The sequence below is a fragment of the Dermacentor andersoni genome, chromosome 1 (genome assembly GCF_023375885.2).
Source record: "Dermacentor andersoni chromosome 1, qqDerAnde1_hic_scaffold, whole genome shotgun sequence".
NCBI classification, from domain to species: Eukaryota; Metazoa; Arthropoda; class Arachnida; order Ixodida; family Ixodidae; genus Dermacentor; species Dermacentor andersoni.
The window spans coordinates 305,541,024-305,557,093 of NC_092814.1; the positions used below are offsets into that span (position 1 = coordinate 305,541,024).

Consider the following 16,070-nt stretch of genomic DNA (forward strand, 5'->3'; position numbering starts at 1 on the left):
AGCCACTTGCGCACGCGGCTTTTCGGACAGTTCAATGTAGACGCAGTTCGGCGATATATAAAATTCGGATTTGTTCGCAAACCTTTCAGGCCAGAGACGGCGCATTCAACCCGAAGTTTTTTCACCAACTATACGAGGTATGCATGGAGTATTGCGCGCTTCACATCACGGCACAAATACTTCACGATCGCTTTTACTGAGTGCTCGAGTCTCAGAAAGGACTGAAAGGACGCGGCATTAGTCCCTTTCCGTGAGCACGCTCGTACGTCCCAGCGTGTTGAAGTTCGTACAAAAGCGCCGCCTATATGCACCAAATGCACGGATCGACGCGGCTTGCAAGTTGCGGGCGCCAATATACGCATCAAGCTGCAGTTATAGACATCAGGCTTGCAGCTGTGCCAAAGTCGATTAAGAGGCACAAGCTTTCAGCAGGAATAGTTGCGGCAGTTTCCCGGAGTATGGCACAGATATTGCAGCTTCCCGTCCACGCTTAGACAATGGAGGACTATGGCACTACGGCAACGGTAATTCGGGTAGCGGTGATGTGGGGACTCGTCGCACTGGACCAAGTCACGGCATCGGTCGCCGTAATGAAAGTTGCTGTAAGCGAAGGTAAAAACTTTGTCACTGTCTTCTCAGTGCATGCTCGCGTTTCACTGAATCACTTGTGCGGCGTACGCTGTATTGCTGTGGTGCGGCGAATCGAGAAATGCTGTCCACACACAGCTTCTTTCAGAGGTCAGCGTGTCGCTAGACGAGCAAACGCTGCTCAGAAACAAGTGGCGAAAATTTTTCAACTAGGCGAAATGACTCGCAGGTGACCGCTGTATGCCGGTTGTCCCACGTAACTTGAGCCAAACTTCAAAAATAGGCAAGTGCCGCGTAGCTGGACCGAACCAACGTAATGTTGTTGGCAGTAGCTTGCAGATACTCAGACCTTTCTTGCATTCGGCCTAATTACACAATTAGCCTTCGTTAGTTATTCAGCTTCTGAAATATTAGAATTAGATAAAGATTATCAATGGGAAGATTGTAGAGCAACTTGAAAAACTTGCAATCCAACTTTGCATTGCGCAATACGTGGTACGTAAGAGTGATTTTCCAAGCGTGAGGGACGCGAGCGGCCACACGCGCGGCAATTTTTAGTGTATTTGCAGGCTTCTACTTTCGATGTCTTCTTTGCGGACTATTGCCTCAGTCAATTCCTAACTTTGTCGAATGCCGGAGTACACGCATCAAAGCGCGTGGACATTACGCTAGTAATTAACAGTAAGCTACTGGTCTATATGACTGATTTAACCTTAGCAGAGTTCTCTAAAGAAGAAGCAGTCAGCGTTTAAATAAGATACGGAGGGAGCAAGCTGGGATACCAATTCTACAACCATAGAAAATCGGATAGAATACGCTGTGCAATCTATGTTCACTGTGCGTCGGTCGCCAAAGAACACTTCGAAGTTAAATTACAGCGGCTTCCTACTACACCCTATTGAACGAAGCTATGATATAGATAACCTAAGTGGATGCAGATGTTTGGAGGTATGAGGCCTAGCGAAAAGAGAACTGAGCTCCATGCATGGTAAAATTTTGTGATCCCGTAGCAATATCATCATCAGCCTGGCTACGCCCACCGCGGGGCAAAGGCCTCTTCCATGCATCTCCAACTACCCCGGCCATGTGCTAATTGTGGCCATGTTGTCCCTGCAAACTTCTTAATCTCATCCGCCCACCTAACTTTCTGTCGCCCCCTGCTACGCTTCCCTTCTCTTGGAATCCAGTCCGTAACCCTTGATAACCATCGGTTATCTTCCCCCCTCATTACATGTCCTGCCCATGCCCATTTCTTTTTCTTGATTTCAACTAAGATGTCATTACCTCGCGTTTGTTCCCTCACCCAATCTGCTCTTTTCTTATCCCTTAACGTTACACCCATCATTCTTCATTCCATAGCTCGTTGCGTCGTCCTCAATTTAAGTAGAACCCTTTTCCTAAGCCTCCAGGCTTCTGCCCCGTAGGTGAGTATTGGTAAGACACAGCTGTTAGACACTTTTCCTTTGAGGGATAATGGCAACCTGCTGTTCATGATCTGAGAATGCCTGCCAAACGCACCCCAGCCCATTCTTATTCTTCTGATTATTTCAATCTCATGATCGGATCCGCGGTCACTACCTGCCCTAAGTAGATGTATTCCCTTACCACTTCCAGCACCTAGCTAACTATCGTAAACTGCTGTTCTCTTCCGAGACTGTTAAACATTACTTTAGCTTTCTGCATATTAATATCTAGACCCAACCTTCTGCTTTGGCTCTCCAGTCAGTAAGCATTCATTGCAATTGGTCCCCTGAGTTACTAAGCAAGGGAATATCATCGGCGAATCGCAAGTTACTAAGGTACTCTTCACTAACTCGTATCCCCAATTCTTCCCAATCCAGGTCTCTGAACACCTCCTGTAAACCCGCTGTGAATAGCATTGGAGAGATCGTATCTCCCTGCCTGACGCCCTTCTTTATTGGGATTTTGTTGCTTTCCTTATGGAGGACTACGGTGGCTGTGGAGCCGCTATAGATATCTTTCAGTATTTTTACACACGGCTCTTCTACACCCTGATCCCGTAATGCCTGCATGGTTGCTGAGGTTTCGACTAAATCAAACTCTTTCTTGTAATCAATGAAAGCTATATATAAGGGTTAGTTATATTCCGCACATTTCTCCTCTATCACCTGATTGATAGTGTGAATATGGTCTATTGTTGAGTAGCATTTACGAAATCCTGCCTGGTCCTTTGGTTGATAGAAGTCTAAGGTGTTCCTGATAGTATTTGCGGTTACCTTAGTAAATACTTTGTAGGTAACGGACAGTAAGCTGATCGGTCTATAATTTTTCAAGTCTTTGGCGTCGCCTTTCTTATGGATTAAGATTATGTTGGCGTTTTTTCAAGATTCCTGTACGCTCGAGGTCATGAGGCATTGCGTATACAGGGTGGCCAGTTTTTCTAGAACCGTCTGGCACCTTCCTTCAACAAATCTGCTGCCAACTGATCCTCCCCAGCTGCCTTACCCCTTTGCATAGCTCCCAAGGCTTTCTTTACTTCTTCCGGCTTTATTTGTGAGATGTCAAATTCTTCTAGAATATCCCCTCTTCCATTATCGTCGTGGGGGCCACTGGTACTGAATAAATCTCTATAGAACTCCTCAGCCACTTGAACTATCTCATCCATATTAGTAATGATATTGCCGGGTTTGTCTTTTAGCGCATACATGATTCCTGCCTATTCCTAGTTTCTGCATTACTTGTAGGCTTCCTCCGTACCTGAGAGCATATTCAATTCTATCCATATTATACTTCCTTATGTCAGCTGTCTTACGCCTGTTGATTATCTTTGAAAGTTCTGCCAGTTATATTCTAGCTGTAGGGTTGGAGGCTTTCATACATTGGCGTTTCTTAATCAGATCTTTCGTCTCCTGCGATAGCTTACTGGTATCCTGTCTAACGTAGTTACCACCGACTTCTATTGCACACTCCTTAATGGTGCCCATAAGATTGTCGTTCATTGCTTCAACACTAAGGTCCTCTTCCTGAGTTAAAGCCGAGTACCTGTTCTGTAGCTTCATCCGGAATTCCTCTGCTTTCCCTCTTACCGCTAACTCATTGATCGGCTTCTTATGTAACAGTTTCTTCAGTTCCCTCCTCAAGTGTAGGCTAATTTGAGTTCTTACCATCCGATGGTCACCGCAGCGCACCTTGCCGAGCACTTCCACATCTTGTATGATACCAGGGTTAGCGCAGAGTATGAAGTCTATTTCATTTCTAGTCTCGCTATTCGGGCTCCTCCACGTCCACTTTCGACTATCCCGCTTGCGGAAGAGGGTATTCATTATCCGCATAATATTCTGTTCTGCAAACTCTACTAATTACTCTCCCCTGCTATTCCTAGACCCTATGCTATATTCCCCCACTGACTTGCCTCCAGCCTGCTTCTTGCCCACCCTGGCATTGAAGTCGCCCATCAGTATAGTGTATTTTGTTTTGACTTTACCCATCGCCGATTCCACGTCTTCGTAGAAGCTTTCGACTTCCTGGTCATCATGACTGGATGTAGGGGCGCAGACCTGTAAGACATTTAATTTGTACCTCTTATTAAGTTTCACAATAAGACCTGCCACCCTCTCGTTAATGCTATAGAATTCCTGTATGTTACCAGCTATATCCTTATTAATCAGGAACCCCACTCCTAGTTCTCGTCTTTCCGCTAAGACCCTGTAGCACAGGACGTGCCCGCTTTTTAGCACTGTATATGCTTCTTCTGTCCTAACCTCACTGAACCCTATATCATATTCCATTTAATGGCCGCTAATTTCTCCAATAGCACTGCTAGACTCGCGTCACTAGATAACGTTCTAGCGTTAAACGTTGCCAGGTTCAGATTCCAATAGCGGCCTGTTCGGACTCAGAGATTCTTAGCACACTCTGCTGCGTCACAGGCCTGACCGCCGTCGTGGTCAGTTTCTTCGCAGCTGCTGGGGACTAAGGACTGAAGACGGTTTCTTCTATGATCTCCTTAACAGCGTCACCGCTTCCAGTCCATTGCTGTCCTCCGCATCCGCCGACTGGCCGGCACAGAAAACTGTTTTTGACCAATTTCGCGCAATAATACCAGGCCTGATGTCCCAATCTCCTAATTTTGTTTGCATTGTCATTCCTGTTTCAAGGAAGGACAGCTTGAAGCCCGCATTTTCTGTGGAAGCGCTAGAAGTTGCCGTGTCAGCGTGGAAGCGCTCGCCATCACCTGAACCGGACGGAGAAGCACTGCCTGGACGCGTGTACTTTAGTCAAGAGGCAGGACGTGCACTTCTCGACATGTGCAGCAAAACTACGGCATAAGCTAAATCTTTTTTTTCCCTCGTGGATGAAAATACAATTGTCTGATGCCGTTTCTGATGCTCTGCATGTTCCCGTTGGACCTGTCACGATCGTCCAATGGAACTGGCGAGCTTATTTTCTGACGTCTTCGCCAGGAATTCCAAACGACATTACGCTCGGGAATCATTATTACTGTTAAGCTGCCCAGAGTGAAACGCTCTATAAAAGAAGAAAAAAAGAGAACTCTGATGCGCCTCACAACCAGTTCAGAATCGGTCCAGTCCGAGGAGTCCGAAAAAAAAAATGACCATCGTGCGTGAACAAATTATACGGCAATCTTCTTTTTTCCAATGGTACCTGGGGCAATCAGGAGTCGTGAAAAATTACCGCACTGACAAAGCCGTCAAAACTAGTAGCTTGTTCATTTACATTGCAGTTTTGAGAATGAAGGCAGTAGCTAGGCTGAATTCACTCGAAGGCACACGTCATCCTACTAGGTTATTTATTTATTTATTTATCTATTTATTTATTCATTCTGCTATCCCAATTTATAGGACATTGCAGGAGCGCGTAAAGTGTACAAATACTAAAACGGAACAAGAAAATAATAGTTATCCTCGTTAGGCTTCTGCATCGAGTACAATAGAATCCGAGTAATTTATTATACCGTGTGTGCGAGAATTCATAAGCACAGTTAAGTTGACGTTGAACTTTACCGAACATGAGAACCAAAACCACGAAAGATGGTTAGCTGTCCAGCCTTTGGTTAATTATACGTCGCTTCGCTCTCACCCAACAAGCAGCAAGCAGCACCTTCAGCTTTATTTGCATTTTCCATGAAAACGTATCTTCATCTAGATTATTCGACGAAAGGCCACACGTATCCCTGGGAATTTATACACGAAATGCATCGCATACACAAAGCAAAGCATGCGATCTGGCTGCTAATAAACTTCACAAATGCGTGCTTTCACTCGCGGTGCGCTGAAAGACGCGGTCGAGTGGAATTAATTTTCCCTCGGAAAAAGGTTGTCGCAGCCTAACACCCGAATTTGAAACGTGTGCTGACCATAATTCCTGATATTTCACTCTTTCACGCTTAAATATTTCATTTGTAATGTCACTGCTCACTCATTGAGTCCATTACCACTACTATTTTTTTTCGCCTGTTTGAATTCAACGTTAGTATTACATTCAATAGAGGTAATTGAACGACCACCGGGTGAGCCCTGTATTCATTCCGGGTTCATTAGATACAGTTAGGTTGTACACTCTCTTAATTATCCTTTGTCGAACGAATTATGCGCCACTACTGCCACTAGCAGGTGCAACAAAAACCGATGTCCTTTTTTCCCCACCAAAGGGCAGTGTCTCTCCCCCTATGGAAAGCTTGCAGCGGACCAGAGCCTCACTCCTCCGGGTGACTGTGCTCGTGTCACCTGCGACGCTGAGAACGAAATGCTGCACATAGAAAGGTGAGTCCTGAGTAGTGAATCTCCATTTGCTCCGAATGTCGCCTGGAGTAACGTCACAGGGCTGCATAGAGAAAGGATGTCTTCTTGATATCTATGCGTTGGGAAGCTTTTCAAGCATGAGATTGTGCTGGTTGGAAAACTTTCATGACGTTGAAAGTTTTGGGTAGTGCTTCTTCGCCTGTCCGAATGAGAAAACTTCGTTTTACAATTGGCACCACGTACATTTCATACCGAGCTTCTTGTCCCATTAATACTATTTCTTTTTTTTTTTCGCAACCTTCCTCTTAGAGGTTTCGGAATAGCGAAATCTCCCAGTGGAATCGAATATCATTAATCGAGAAGATCAACCTCGAAATATTCAACCGAATACGGTGTATTGCTCATTTCTAAACAAAGCCAAATATAAAGATTATATGGAGTGCCTCTAGTAAAAAGAAAAAGAAAGGGAGACGAAGAAGGCTAATTTACATCGTTTCGCGTAATTTTGTTTAAAACTGGACGCCTGGTCAAGTAAGAAGCTTGTAAGTGAGAGACAATCTAAAGGCGTATATGGCGCACTATCACAGTGGCAGTCATAAAAACCCAGCGATAGCACACCACTAGATGCACGTGTATATTCCTGTATGCTGTTGAAGGAACAAAGTGCAATACTACATGACCGCAAACTATTTGAAAGGGATGCAAATATGGCAACATTGTACACACAGCAAGTTGCTTTTCCTACATCGAGAAAACAAGTTTAAGAGCTACCTAAGCAGGAAGCATCCTAATTGAATGGCAAAATTACTGACTAGAAGTTGGCCTATTCCATACGTTTGCTCAGCAACTGGGGCCTCTGCGCTGCAGCCACAGTAGCCCTGCAGCAGAATCATCGATAAGCAACGCATATTCGATGACTTCGAATAGTTAAATGTCGAATAGAGTAGCAATGACCATTCAGTTTGCATTCGATATTTCGAACGCTCGGATACCCCTACATCTTCCCGTAGAGCATTTACGCCCGGCATTTCACTTCCCACGCGAAGTACCACGCAGGCGCGCCAAGCAGAGGCTCGCAGTTTAGTAAAAAATTCCGGCAGAACCCATCTTACAGTCGACGGTTATGCAATCATTCAAGCAATGCAGCGACACACCACGTTGCAACCACCGAAACGCGTCACGCATGAGCCGTGCACTGAAGCCGCGCTCCTCTCTCAAGCTTCCATCTGGACCCGTTGCGGCGTCTAGCGGTGGATGGGCAAAGTCGCCGTCCTTTTACGTGACCTCCGAGATTTCAGCGATGGCGCGCCGGGGAGCGCGAACGCTGAGAATTAAAATTAATATTTATCTCTTTTTTAAAGCAGACCTTACTTTGCCTATCAATTTATGGTTTCGCCTGGGTCGGTCGGTCGGTCACTGGGCGAGTTCTCGCCGAGTAGATTTGCGTTGAGTAAGAAAATCATGAGGCGCGTCCGGTGGCGGGATTCCAGCCTCGGCCCCCTAGCAAAGCAACCCGAAGGTCTAACCACTGGGGCACCTCCTCACTTTCATTTCCTCTATTACAGGGAAGAATTAACGTAGCACTTACCCTAAAGGCCCACGATGTGGCCGTGAGGCTCGGCCTTCCGGTTCCCACGTGGGAGCGGCCCGCTTCGTGAAGACTCCCGATCTGCAGGACTTCAAAAAAGTTTTACCATACCATACCACAACCTAAAGACACCACAAGTCAATAACGAGGCAAACCTAAACACAAATAAGATAGATGAAACAGGTCAAGAGATTCAGTAGAACGCTCGTATATGCCGCGTATTGGAAATATTTCTTCCTGAAAGATGTTCTTCGTTGATCAGGATTTTTCGGCATGCCTATCTACTCGTATCAGTCCTGCTCTCCAGAGACTATGCAATCAGATAAGAAAAATGATATTGTATGGCAAGGTTCCGGGCTATCAAGTTATATTATAGGCCTGGATGGGTCAGAACCACAAGTACGCTACTCTCGGCCCAACAGCAACTACCTCTTCGCGATGATCGCCGCTTGTTGATGATTGTGATTCCCATACTTTGGCACATACCCACTATGAGGGTTCGGCCAAGAACACTGTCTTATAGTACAGACCAGTGGCCAAGAAGCGTGCCCGCGTGCTGACTATGACGATGATGATTTTCATGCTATGACACATAACCACAACGGTGTTTGGCCAAGAAGCGGGTGGTACATATCGTGCAAACACCAACTATAAACCTCTTTGAGTTAATCGCCGTGTGTCGATGATGATTATGATTTCTCTACTATGGCCCACATCTACAATGGAGGATCGGCGAAGAAGCGTGTCCGCGTATTGGTTATGATGATGAGGATTTGCACACAATGGCAACATACTCACAACGAGGGAGGGGGGGGGTGGCTAAGAAGCGGGCGGTACCTATCGTGCCAACGTCAACTACCTTTGAAATGATCGCCGCGTGTTCATGATGATTATGACTGCCATGCTCACAATGAGGGATCGGCCAAGAAGTGTGTCTGCGTGTTGTTCACAATGATCATTGATAATTTCCATACAATCGCACACACCCACAACGAGGGGTTGGGTGCGTGTGTGCATGCACGTCTACTTGGAGAAGCGAACATTACTTGCCCGAAAATAGAAATGCTAATCTACTGATACACAAAAATTCACTAATTAAGTTATTAGCCAATTACCTTATGGCACTTATTGCTATTTGCGAATTTTAGCCGTGGAGTTCAAAGGACGGATGCACTTCGAACGAATTCTCAGGATGGCACCAGTTTCCAGATATTAATTCACGAACTTTGCGGAGAAATGCAATGGCGTTCCAGTTACTTTTGTGCTTCAATGTGTAAAATGACGTTTTCTTAAGAAAGTAAGTGAAACGACAGTGCATTTTTACCGCTAGTTTGACGGGAGACAATTCTTTTCAACGGGATATTGCAGTCTCACCCGTTAGAATTTGTAAATTGCAATATGCGCCATAAGGTAATTAGTTAAGTAACTTAATTAGTGAATTTGTTCTTTTTTTGCAAGTAATGTCCGCATCTTTGAGCAGACCACCTCATGGACTAGAATTGTGCGATCTGCCACAGGCAATTTTTAAAGACTTTTGAAAGTGTTCGCTCAAACAACTTATACATATATTTTCCTCAGCAGCCGTTCAGTTGCCATTCATTCCTAATGTGCGATGAAGCCGTGATGCCGGAAGTTTCTGAGAATTCCTTTGGCAGTTTGGGAGTTTCTGCCCGTTCCTATGGCGAGCGTCGACGTCGGAGTAACCGAGCGAACGAGTACCGCTCGTCCTGTCCGCTCCTTCGTCACGTCCCATCTGAAGTCGCGGTTCTTTTCCTCTTTAAAGTACAACGAAAAATGAAAGCGAACGCGGAGCGCAGCGGGGGTATGAAAGACGCGAAGAAGAAAGCGGAGAGGAGGGTGCAGCGCAACCAGGAGGCGGAAAGTGGAAGGATGACGAAAAGGGTGAGGAGGAAAGCGGATTGCTGGCACGACCAGGCATAAGGCCAGTAGGGAAACAAACCGCTGGCATGGGCCTCGGACCAACTGCGCATGCGCTACTTCGCCTGCGGCGCGGAGGAATGAGCGACGCAATCGGTGGAAGTGCTTGGTCTGCGGCTGCTGCTAAACCGCCGAGTGCACCTTGTCCTTCAGAATAAAATTATTTGCCGTAATGTATCGCGAATTAAAAACACCAGACGGCTGGGCTTGAAATTCGCATTAGGGAGTATCGTAATCGTCGCTGGAAGGCTTTTTATATTTTTGGCTGCATGATGCAGCGTACATAGTCGGTGCGCTACCATTTCGCTCAAGCAGCAGTCCCTCCGTGAGTTGGCGATCGAATAACAGAAGAGTTTGGAGATAAAAAAAGAAAATATGCGCGTGAGCCCCAGCTGGACGGGTAGTTCGCTCTTCGTTCGCGTTGCGAATGAGAGGAACTCTCAGAAACTTCCGGCATCACGGTTTCATCGTACATCACTTATGGACGGCAACTGCATGGCTGCTGGGGAATAGAAAAAAAAAAAAAAAGATACACCGAGATCGTGCCACGTACTTCCTTTCAGTCTTTCCGAGTATAACTCGGTAAGCCTTTGCGAAACATGCAGTGCGGCAGAATCTTGAAAGCACATGATTGCTACTTACCTGGGCGGAAGGATCCTGACGCAACCGCGCGATGAATCTTGTTGAGATTTGTTTTGACACTCTTAAAGAAAACGCGAAAGCGCGCCCAGAACGTATTGCTGGGAGCGACACTTCTTTCCTGTATGTACAAGAAATGCGCTATTGCAGGCTTTCAAGAACCAAGGAGGTTGGCAATTATAGGGAAATGAAAAATAAAATAGAAATAGAACAGCATGAAGTATTTCAAATTTTTGCACGTTTAGATTTATTTTGTATATTGAAGACAATTTAGGCTGCGGAACACAAGCGGATCGCTTCTCACAATTAAAGAAATATGTTACCAGCGTTACGTGCCAAATTTTCTCTACAGCTTTATAACGAAAGTTCAGATAAACGAAGCGCTTGGCGCGACTTGGCGCTTGACACTCGCTCGCGCTTGGCGCGAGCGAGTGTCAGCCTGGCTGCCTGGCTCCAGTGTAAATAGCCTGAAAATAGCCTCTTCTGTCTGTGTCTTTCCACACGCAACAATATTAAACGCATGCTAGTGTGTCTTCCTGTGTTCTAGCGCTTGAGGTCAGTGGTGTTTCGTCACTCTTCCATGAGTAGAATGGAAAAACAGCGCATGTTGCCCACAGAAACTAAAGCTTAAATTGAGTAGAGAGATCAGGCCGGCCTTTTCCCCAGCGCCAAATTTGTTAAAGGTCAGCAGCAAAATTAATAACAAATAGCCGATAATAAGAAGTATAGGAGCGAAATGTTGCGTTCTATATAGGGTTATCCTTGTTTTTTTTCTTCCTTTTTATTTCTTTTTGCATTGAGTAGAAAAAAAAAAAGAACGCGGGCGGGGTGAGGCTATCCCTACAGCCTGTCGGCAGTGCCCAAAACCTCTGAATCTCTTCGGCGTTGTTTAGTGCGCCTGTTTGTTACCTCACACGGAGAGAGTGGGTCGCTGCTCGGCGTCCAAGGATGTTTTTTTTATGCGAAAGCGTGAAATGGCCCATTGGGTGAGGAAGCCGGCGTCTGCAGCAGCAAAACGGTTCCTAAATTCCCAATGGCTGCGATGCCATGTCACATGCATGCCTTGATGGAGGAGAGCGGGCGAAACGGAACAGCTGCTACCGCGCCAGGTGTTGCGTGAGGGGAGAGGGCAATACCGCGACGCCACATCACCCTCACTCTCGGAGGCCTGTGTTGTACGCGCGTTCTTTGTACGTGCAAGCTCTCGCCTGCGTTCTAATTTCGCCTCGATAATCGCTATAAGGAAATTAATGTATAAAAAGAACAGAATAAATTCGAAAGGAAAAACGCTGGCGGCAGTGAGTTTCGAAACTATGACCCCGTGCTCATAAGCCGAGCGTCTTACCCACTGGGCTAAACTAGCGCCGCCATGATAGCAGGCCTGTGCACTCTACTGTATGACATCATGCTATTTTGAGTTAAAGCTCCATTGCTCAGACCGGCGTGACGAAAGCGGTGACGTCAAAATCACTGCAGCTTACTCGGGAGCCTCTGCATTACATCATATGGCAGTCGGGCAAGGTAGCGTGGCGTCACGAATTGAAGTGCACGGGCCTCGTGCTATCTAGAAGGCGTTGGCCAAGCGTCTCGACGCGCTCGGTTGCCCGCGACGAGTTCATAACTCGTAAGGACTGCTCAGTGGAGTTCAATTGGACATCAATGCTTTCGCATTCACAACTCATACGTGCTTAGGTGTCCTCGGATTTTTTAAAGTTTATTTTAGCGTCAATAAACGGGAAGCGGTGAGATACAAAGACTCTGCAGCTACCGAATACATTTTGAACAATGGCACTGGGAAGAGTAGTGCGAATGCATCTGTTCACATTATGGGTGATGTGATTGCTGCTCAAGCTTTCGCTGGCGGCACTAGCGCCGCTTGCTCCCCTTGCGGGTGAACGCGGCTTTTGCTGAGAGAGAGAAAGCAGTTGTCCCCGCCGCGCGGGCTGAAGCACGCGCTGTTTGCCAGGATCCACGTCATGTACGCCGCAAACCGTTATGTGCTCGAATCGCCCGCTAACACGGTATTTACGCGCGTTCAATAAATATAGTACGTGAATAGAAAACTGCGTAATTACTTAGCCCTCTGACTTTGGCATGACAGCTGCGATGACGAGCACAGCGTTCTGTTATGTTAAATAGAAGATTTCAGGCAGAAGATACCTCGGATACTGCATTTCTCTGGTGCAACTTCACAGCACGGAAACAAAGGCAAGCGCGACAAGAACGTAAACAAGGACATCGCTTGTAAACAACGATGTAAACAACGACGTAAACAAGAGCATTGCTCCTCTTCCTTGAGTTGTTTTCGTGCTGTGAATCTGCATCATGGATCACGAATCGCCCGGCAATATACCTTGTTCCATTTCTCTCTTTAATGGCAGTGAATAATCAAACTTGACAGAAATAAATAAAAGAATGACAGCATAGGTAATCATAATAAACATAAGCATGTCTCGAGGCGACCTGAATCAACATCTAACTTATTTGCACACCGCGCACTCATATGCGGGATACACTTTCTAGACTTTAACCTATGGTGAAAGAGCCCTTTATGCTACTGTAGTTGATGCAGGTCCATACAAACATCTCTGGTAGAGCTCAGTGCACAGTACAGTCAAGCTCGTTTACAATGAAGTTGTTTTTGCACGTATTAAAAATAGTTTGAATTATCAAATAATTTGATATACGTGAATTCGAGCCTAACGATGAACATTTGTGATGAGTTTGTTAGGCAAGGGCTTCCTATCCACAACTGGAAAGAAAATATCCCATAGAGTACGACCCTTAGCACGCAATAAATTTATATTCTGCAGACAAAGTAACGCGTATACAGGGGACGGTAATTTAGTCCACTAGGTAAGCTTAAAAACGTCTTCGAGGTTGGCATTCCTGGCTGGTGACACTGTATGGGTGCGTTGAGCAGCTGGCACGTTATTCAATGTTGGCGCATTCCTGAAGCAGCACTTCCCAAGACAAAGGCTAAAGGGGCCTCTCGAAGCATATCGAGCATGCTGTGATGTATTCCCAGCCGAGGACAAAACATGTGACAAGCATACGTGACAAAAAAACAAAAAAAAAACAACACACGTTTGGTACAACTCGGAAGCAGTAGTTTTTGTAACTTGTTGGGGAATTAACTAGCGTATTTAATGCGGTCTTGATTGGTTACCGGGATGATCTTTTGTTCTCGCAATTTGCCGGGATGTTCTCGTTTGAGTGCCCGGATAACGGCTCTGCTTTTTGGCTCAAGCTCTCTTGAAGGTCGCCGACAACGGGAGCTAAAAGCATTTCTTGCTTAAAATGCTGGCTCTCCCTTAATCGGGAGTAGATGTAAGCACGCAATGGCTACCGGCAAAGCAGTTTGGTTGGAGATGATACAGACACACTCTTAAAATCGGTGTAGTGCATGTTCGCAACGGCATACCCCACCACACCACACCGCACCGCGCCATACTGTGCAGTGGTCCACATGAACGCAATACTTTCCTGTCACAGACAGGACCTGATTGCAAGTCTCGTTTTGATCAAGCTGCCATCCGCGATGCGCCGGACGCTACCGGCTTGGGCGCTGCCGGACGCTACCGGTACGCCAGATGCACCGTGGACCTCACGGACCGCTGGCGTTGAAAAGAGCACAGGCAACTCTGTGTCAGCGCCAAAAGATGACAGTCAAGTGTATAGTGCCCTGTATCTGCCTTTTGAACGTCGCTATTGAAAATGACAAGTAAAACTTCAGCGTACTGTACTCGCGGTCGACTTTCTGCGGCTATGAAGGTAAATTTACGGAGACAAAGCGCGCATAAGTGAAAGCGCTTCTGAAAAGAGTCCCGTGTTTTAATCCGTGTTCGTTTAGGCTGGGGAAGACAAAACATGAACACCCTACAGCAACAGTTAAATGAGAGAGAACGCGCCACGTAGTGTAAAGATTTACTTATTTTGCGGAGTTTCCCTTCCGCCTCTGGGGAAGCTCGAAACGGTTGCACGTGAAAACTGCGTCGATTCAGCGTCTGTTCCCACCAACAAAAAGCACTGTCAAGCGCTGCCTGACTACTTGGCGCGGTAACACATGTGCAGCGCCACGCGCCCCTAGCTTTCCCTTCAAAGCCACAGAAAGTTGTCTGCGAGTATAGAAGTTACAGCTTGAGTGATTTGTGAACAAACATTTGGGAGAACTCAGAAACAGTATTTTTTGTAGCTTCTTTGGGAAGCAACTAGCGTACGTAATGCGGCCTTGACTGGTTGCCCGGATGACCTCATTTTGTTCTGGCAACTTGCCCGGATGTTCTCGTTTCAGTGCCCGGATATCGGCTCTGGCTTTTAGATAAAGGTCCCTTGAAGGTCGCCGACAACGGGAGCTAAAAGCATTTCATGCTTAAAAATGCCGCTGTGGGTACCTCTAGCGACGCAGGCTGTAAAGGCCGTCAGTGTTCGACGTCAGCAGCGTTCAATTCGTTTGAAGGAACTTACTAGGTATGAATTTCGCGAGAAATAGTTTGCATGTTCCATATGAATTATATGGTTGTACTTAGGTGCGACACTTCATACATGTCACTATATACAACGCCAACTAACAGAAGCACTGCTCTAATCCTGTGTCGACTAAAATTTTCTTTAAGATGATGTTCGCTTTTGGTTTATGTGACTCCTTAACCATGGTCCACTCTTTTTTTCTTTTTTTTATATAGTAAAGGGTTGCTCGTCAACGATTCGTAGTTTCTTCGCCAATATGTTTGTCACAAATGCATTAGAAAAAAAAAAGGGCTTTTAAGGGTGATCTTTGGCTGCAGCGCCACCGTGCCACGAGTTCGGCGTTCAGGTCGTCAGTCATTTGAGCTGAACGCTTGTTTAGCGACGACCACACTTACTTTCGTCGGCTGTTAACGCAGGGCCTAAACAGAAGCGTCTTTAGGGAACCGGAAAGGCTGACCAGATGACCGTAAATTCTTGAACAAAAGAAAAACTGTAACTGTTTATACTTTTACAGGTGCATCGCTTCCAACGAGCAAAGACCACACAGTGGACTTGCCAGTGAAGCAGCAGGCAGCGCCACATCTTTTCCTGCATGCTGTTCGCAGAGGCTACTCTGAAAGGAGAAGCACGACGATGAGAGAAAGTTCCCTTCCTAAGTGCCAAGCACCGGCTGAGAGAGCGCCAAGACGAACCGAGGAAATAATAAAGGAACGTTATTAAAACGCTGCTATAATATTATCAAGGCATGGTTCTAAAAGAACGAAAATTAAGGAATAATCCTGAGGGGAACATGCTATCCGGATATTTTGAGCGCGATAATTGCCCTAGAACAGCAGTGCTTGCATGGTCTTTTTTTTTTTCACTTCGTTTAACTTCAGGAATTATACTTTCTTGTTTTAACAAGAAAGTATAATTTCTGTTTTAACAGAAATTTACACGAATATTCATTTGGCAAAAGCATTCACTCGGCTGTCTGTCAACGCTATCTAGAGATTCAAGGTTGTCACCTCAGTGACTGTTTAGCAGTGTCCTAAATAATTTTTCGGACTATTTCGTGAGCCCGAAAAAAAAAAAAAATAGTCGGCATACTCGAGCGATTCCTCCGGTTTTAAAGTTGTGTATTT

At 46.0% G+C, this 16,070-nt stretch overlaps 1 protein-coding gene across 1 annotated transcript; it reads left to right on the plus strand.

Annotated features, from left to right (window-relative positions):
- Window positions 1-342: 342 nt before the first annotated feature.
- LOC126547724 (uncharacterized) lies at window positions 343-15,668 on the plus strand. Its single transcript, XM_050195686.3, has 3 exons — window positions 343-612; window positions 6,221-6,332; window positions 15,461-15,668. Exons 1-3 carry the CDS (start codon window positions 498-500, stop codon window positions 15,561-15,563), a joined length of 330 nt encoding a protein of 109 aa, XP_050051643.2. The 5' UTR covers window positions 343-497; the 3' UTR covers window positions 15,564-15,668.
- The last annotated feature ends 402 nt before the right edge of the window (window positions 15,669-16,070 follow it).

Coding starts and splice junctions, on each gene's coding strand:
- LOC126547724 (XM_050195686.3), top strand. CDS start 498: ATGGAGGACTATGGCACTACGGCAACGGTAATTCGGGTAGCGGTGATG. Junction 613..6,220: donor GAAAGTTGCTGTAAGCGAAG/GTAAAAACTTTG, acceptor TCCCCACCAAAG/GGCAGTGTCTCTCCCCCTAT. Junction 6,333..15,460: donor GAAATGCTGCACATAGAAAG/GTGAGTCCTGAG, acceptor ATACTTTTACAG/GTGCATCGCTTCCAACGAGC.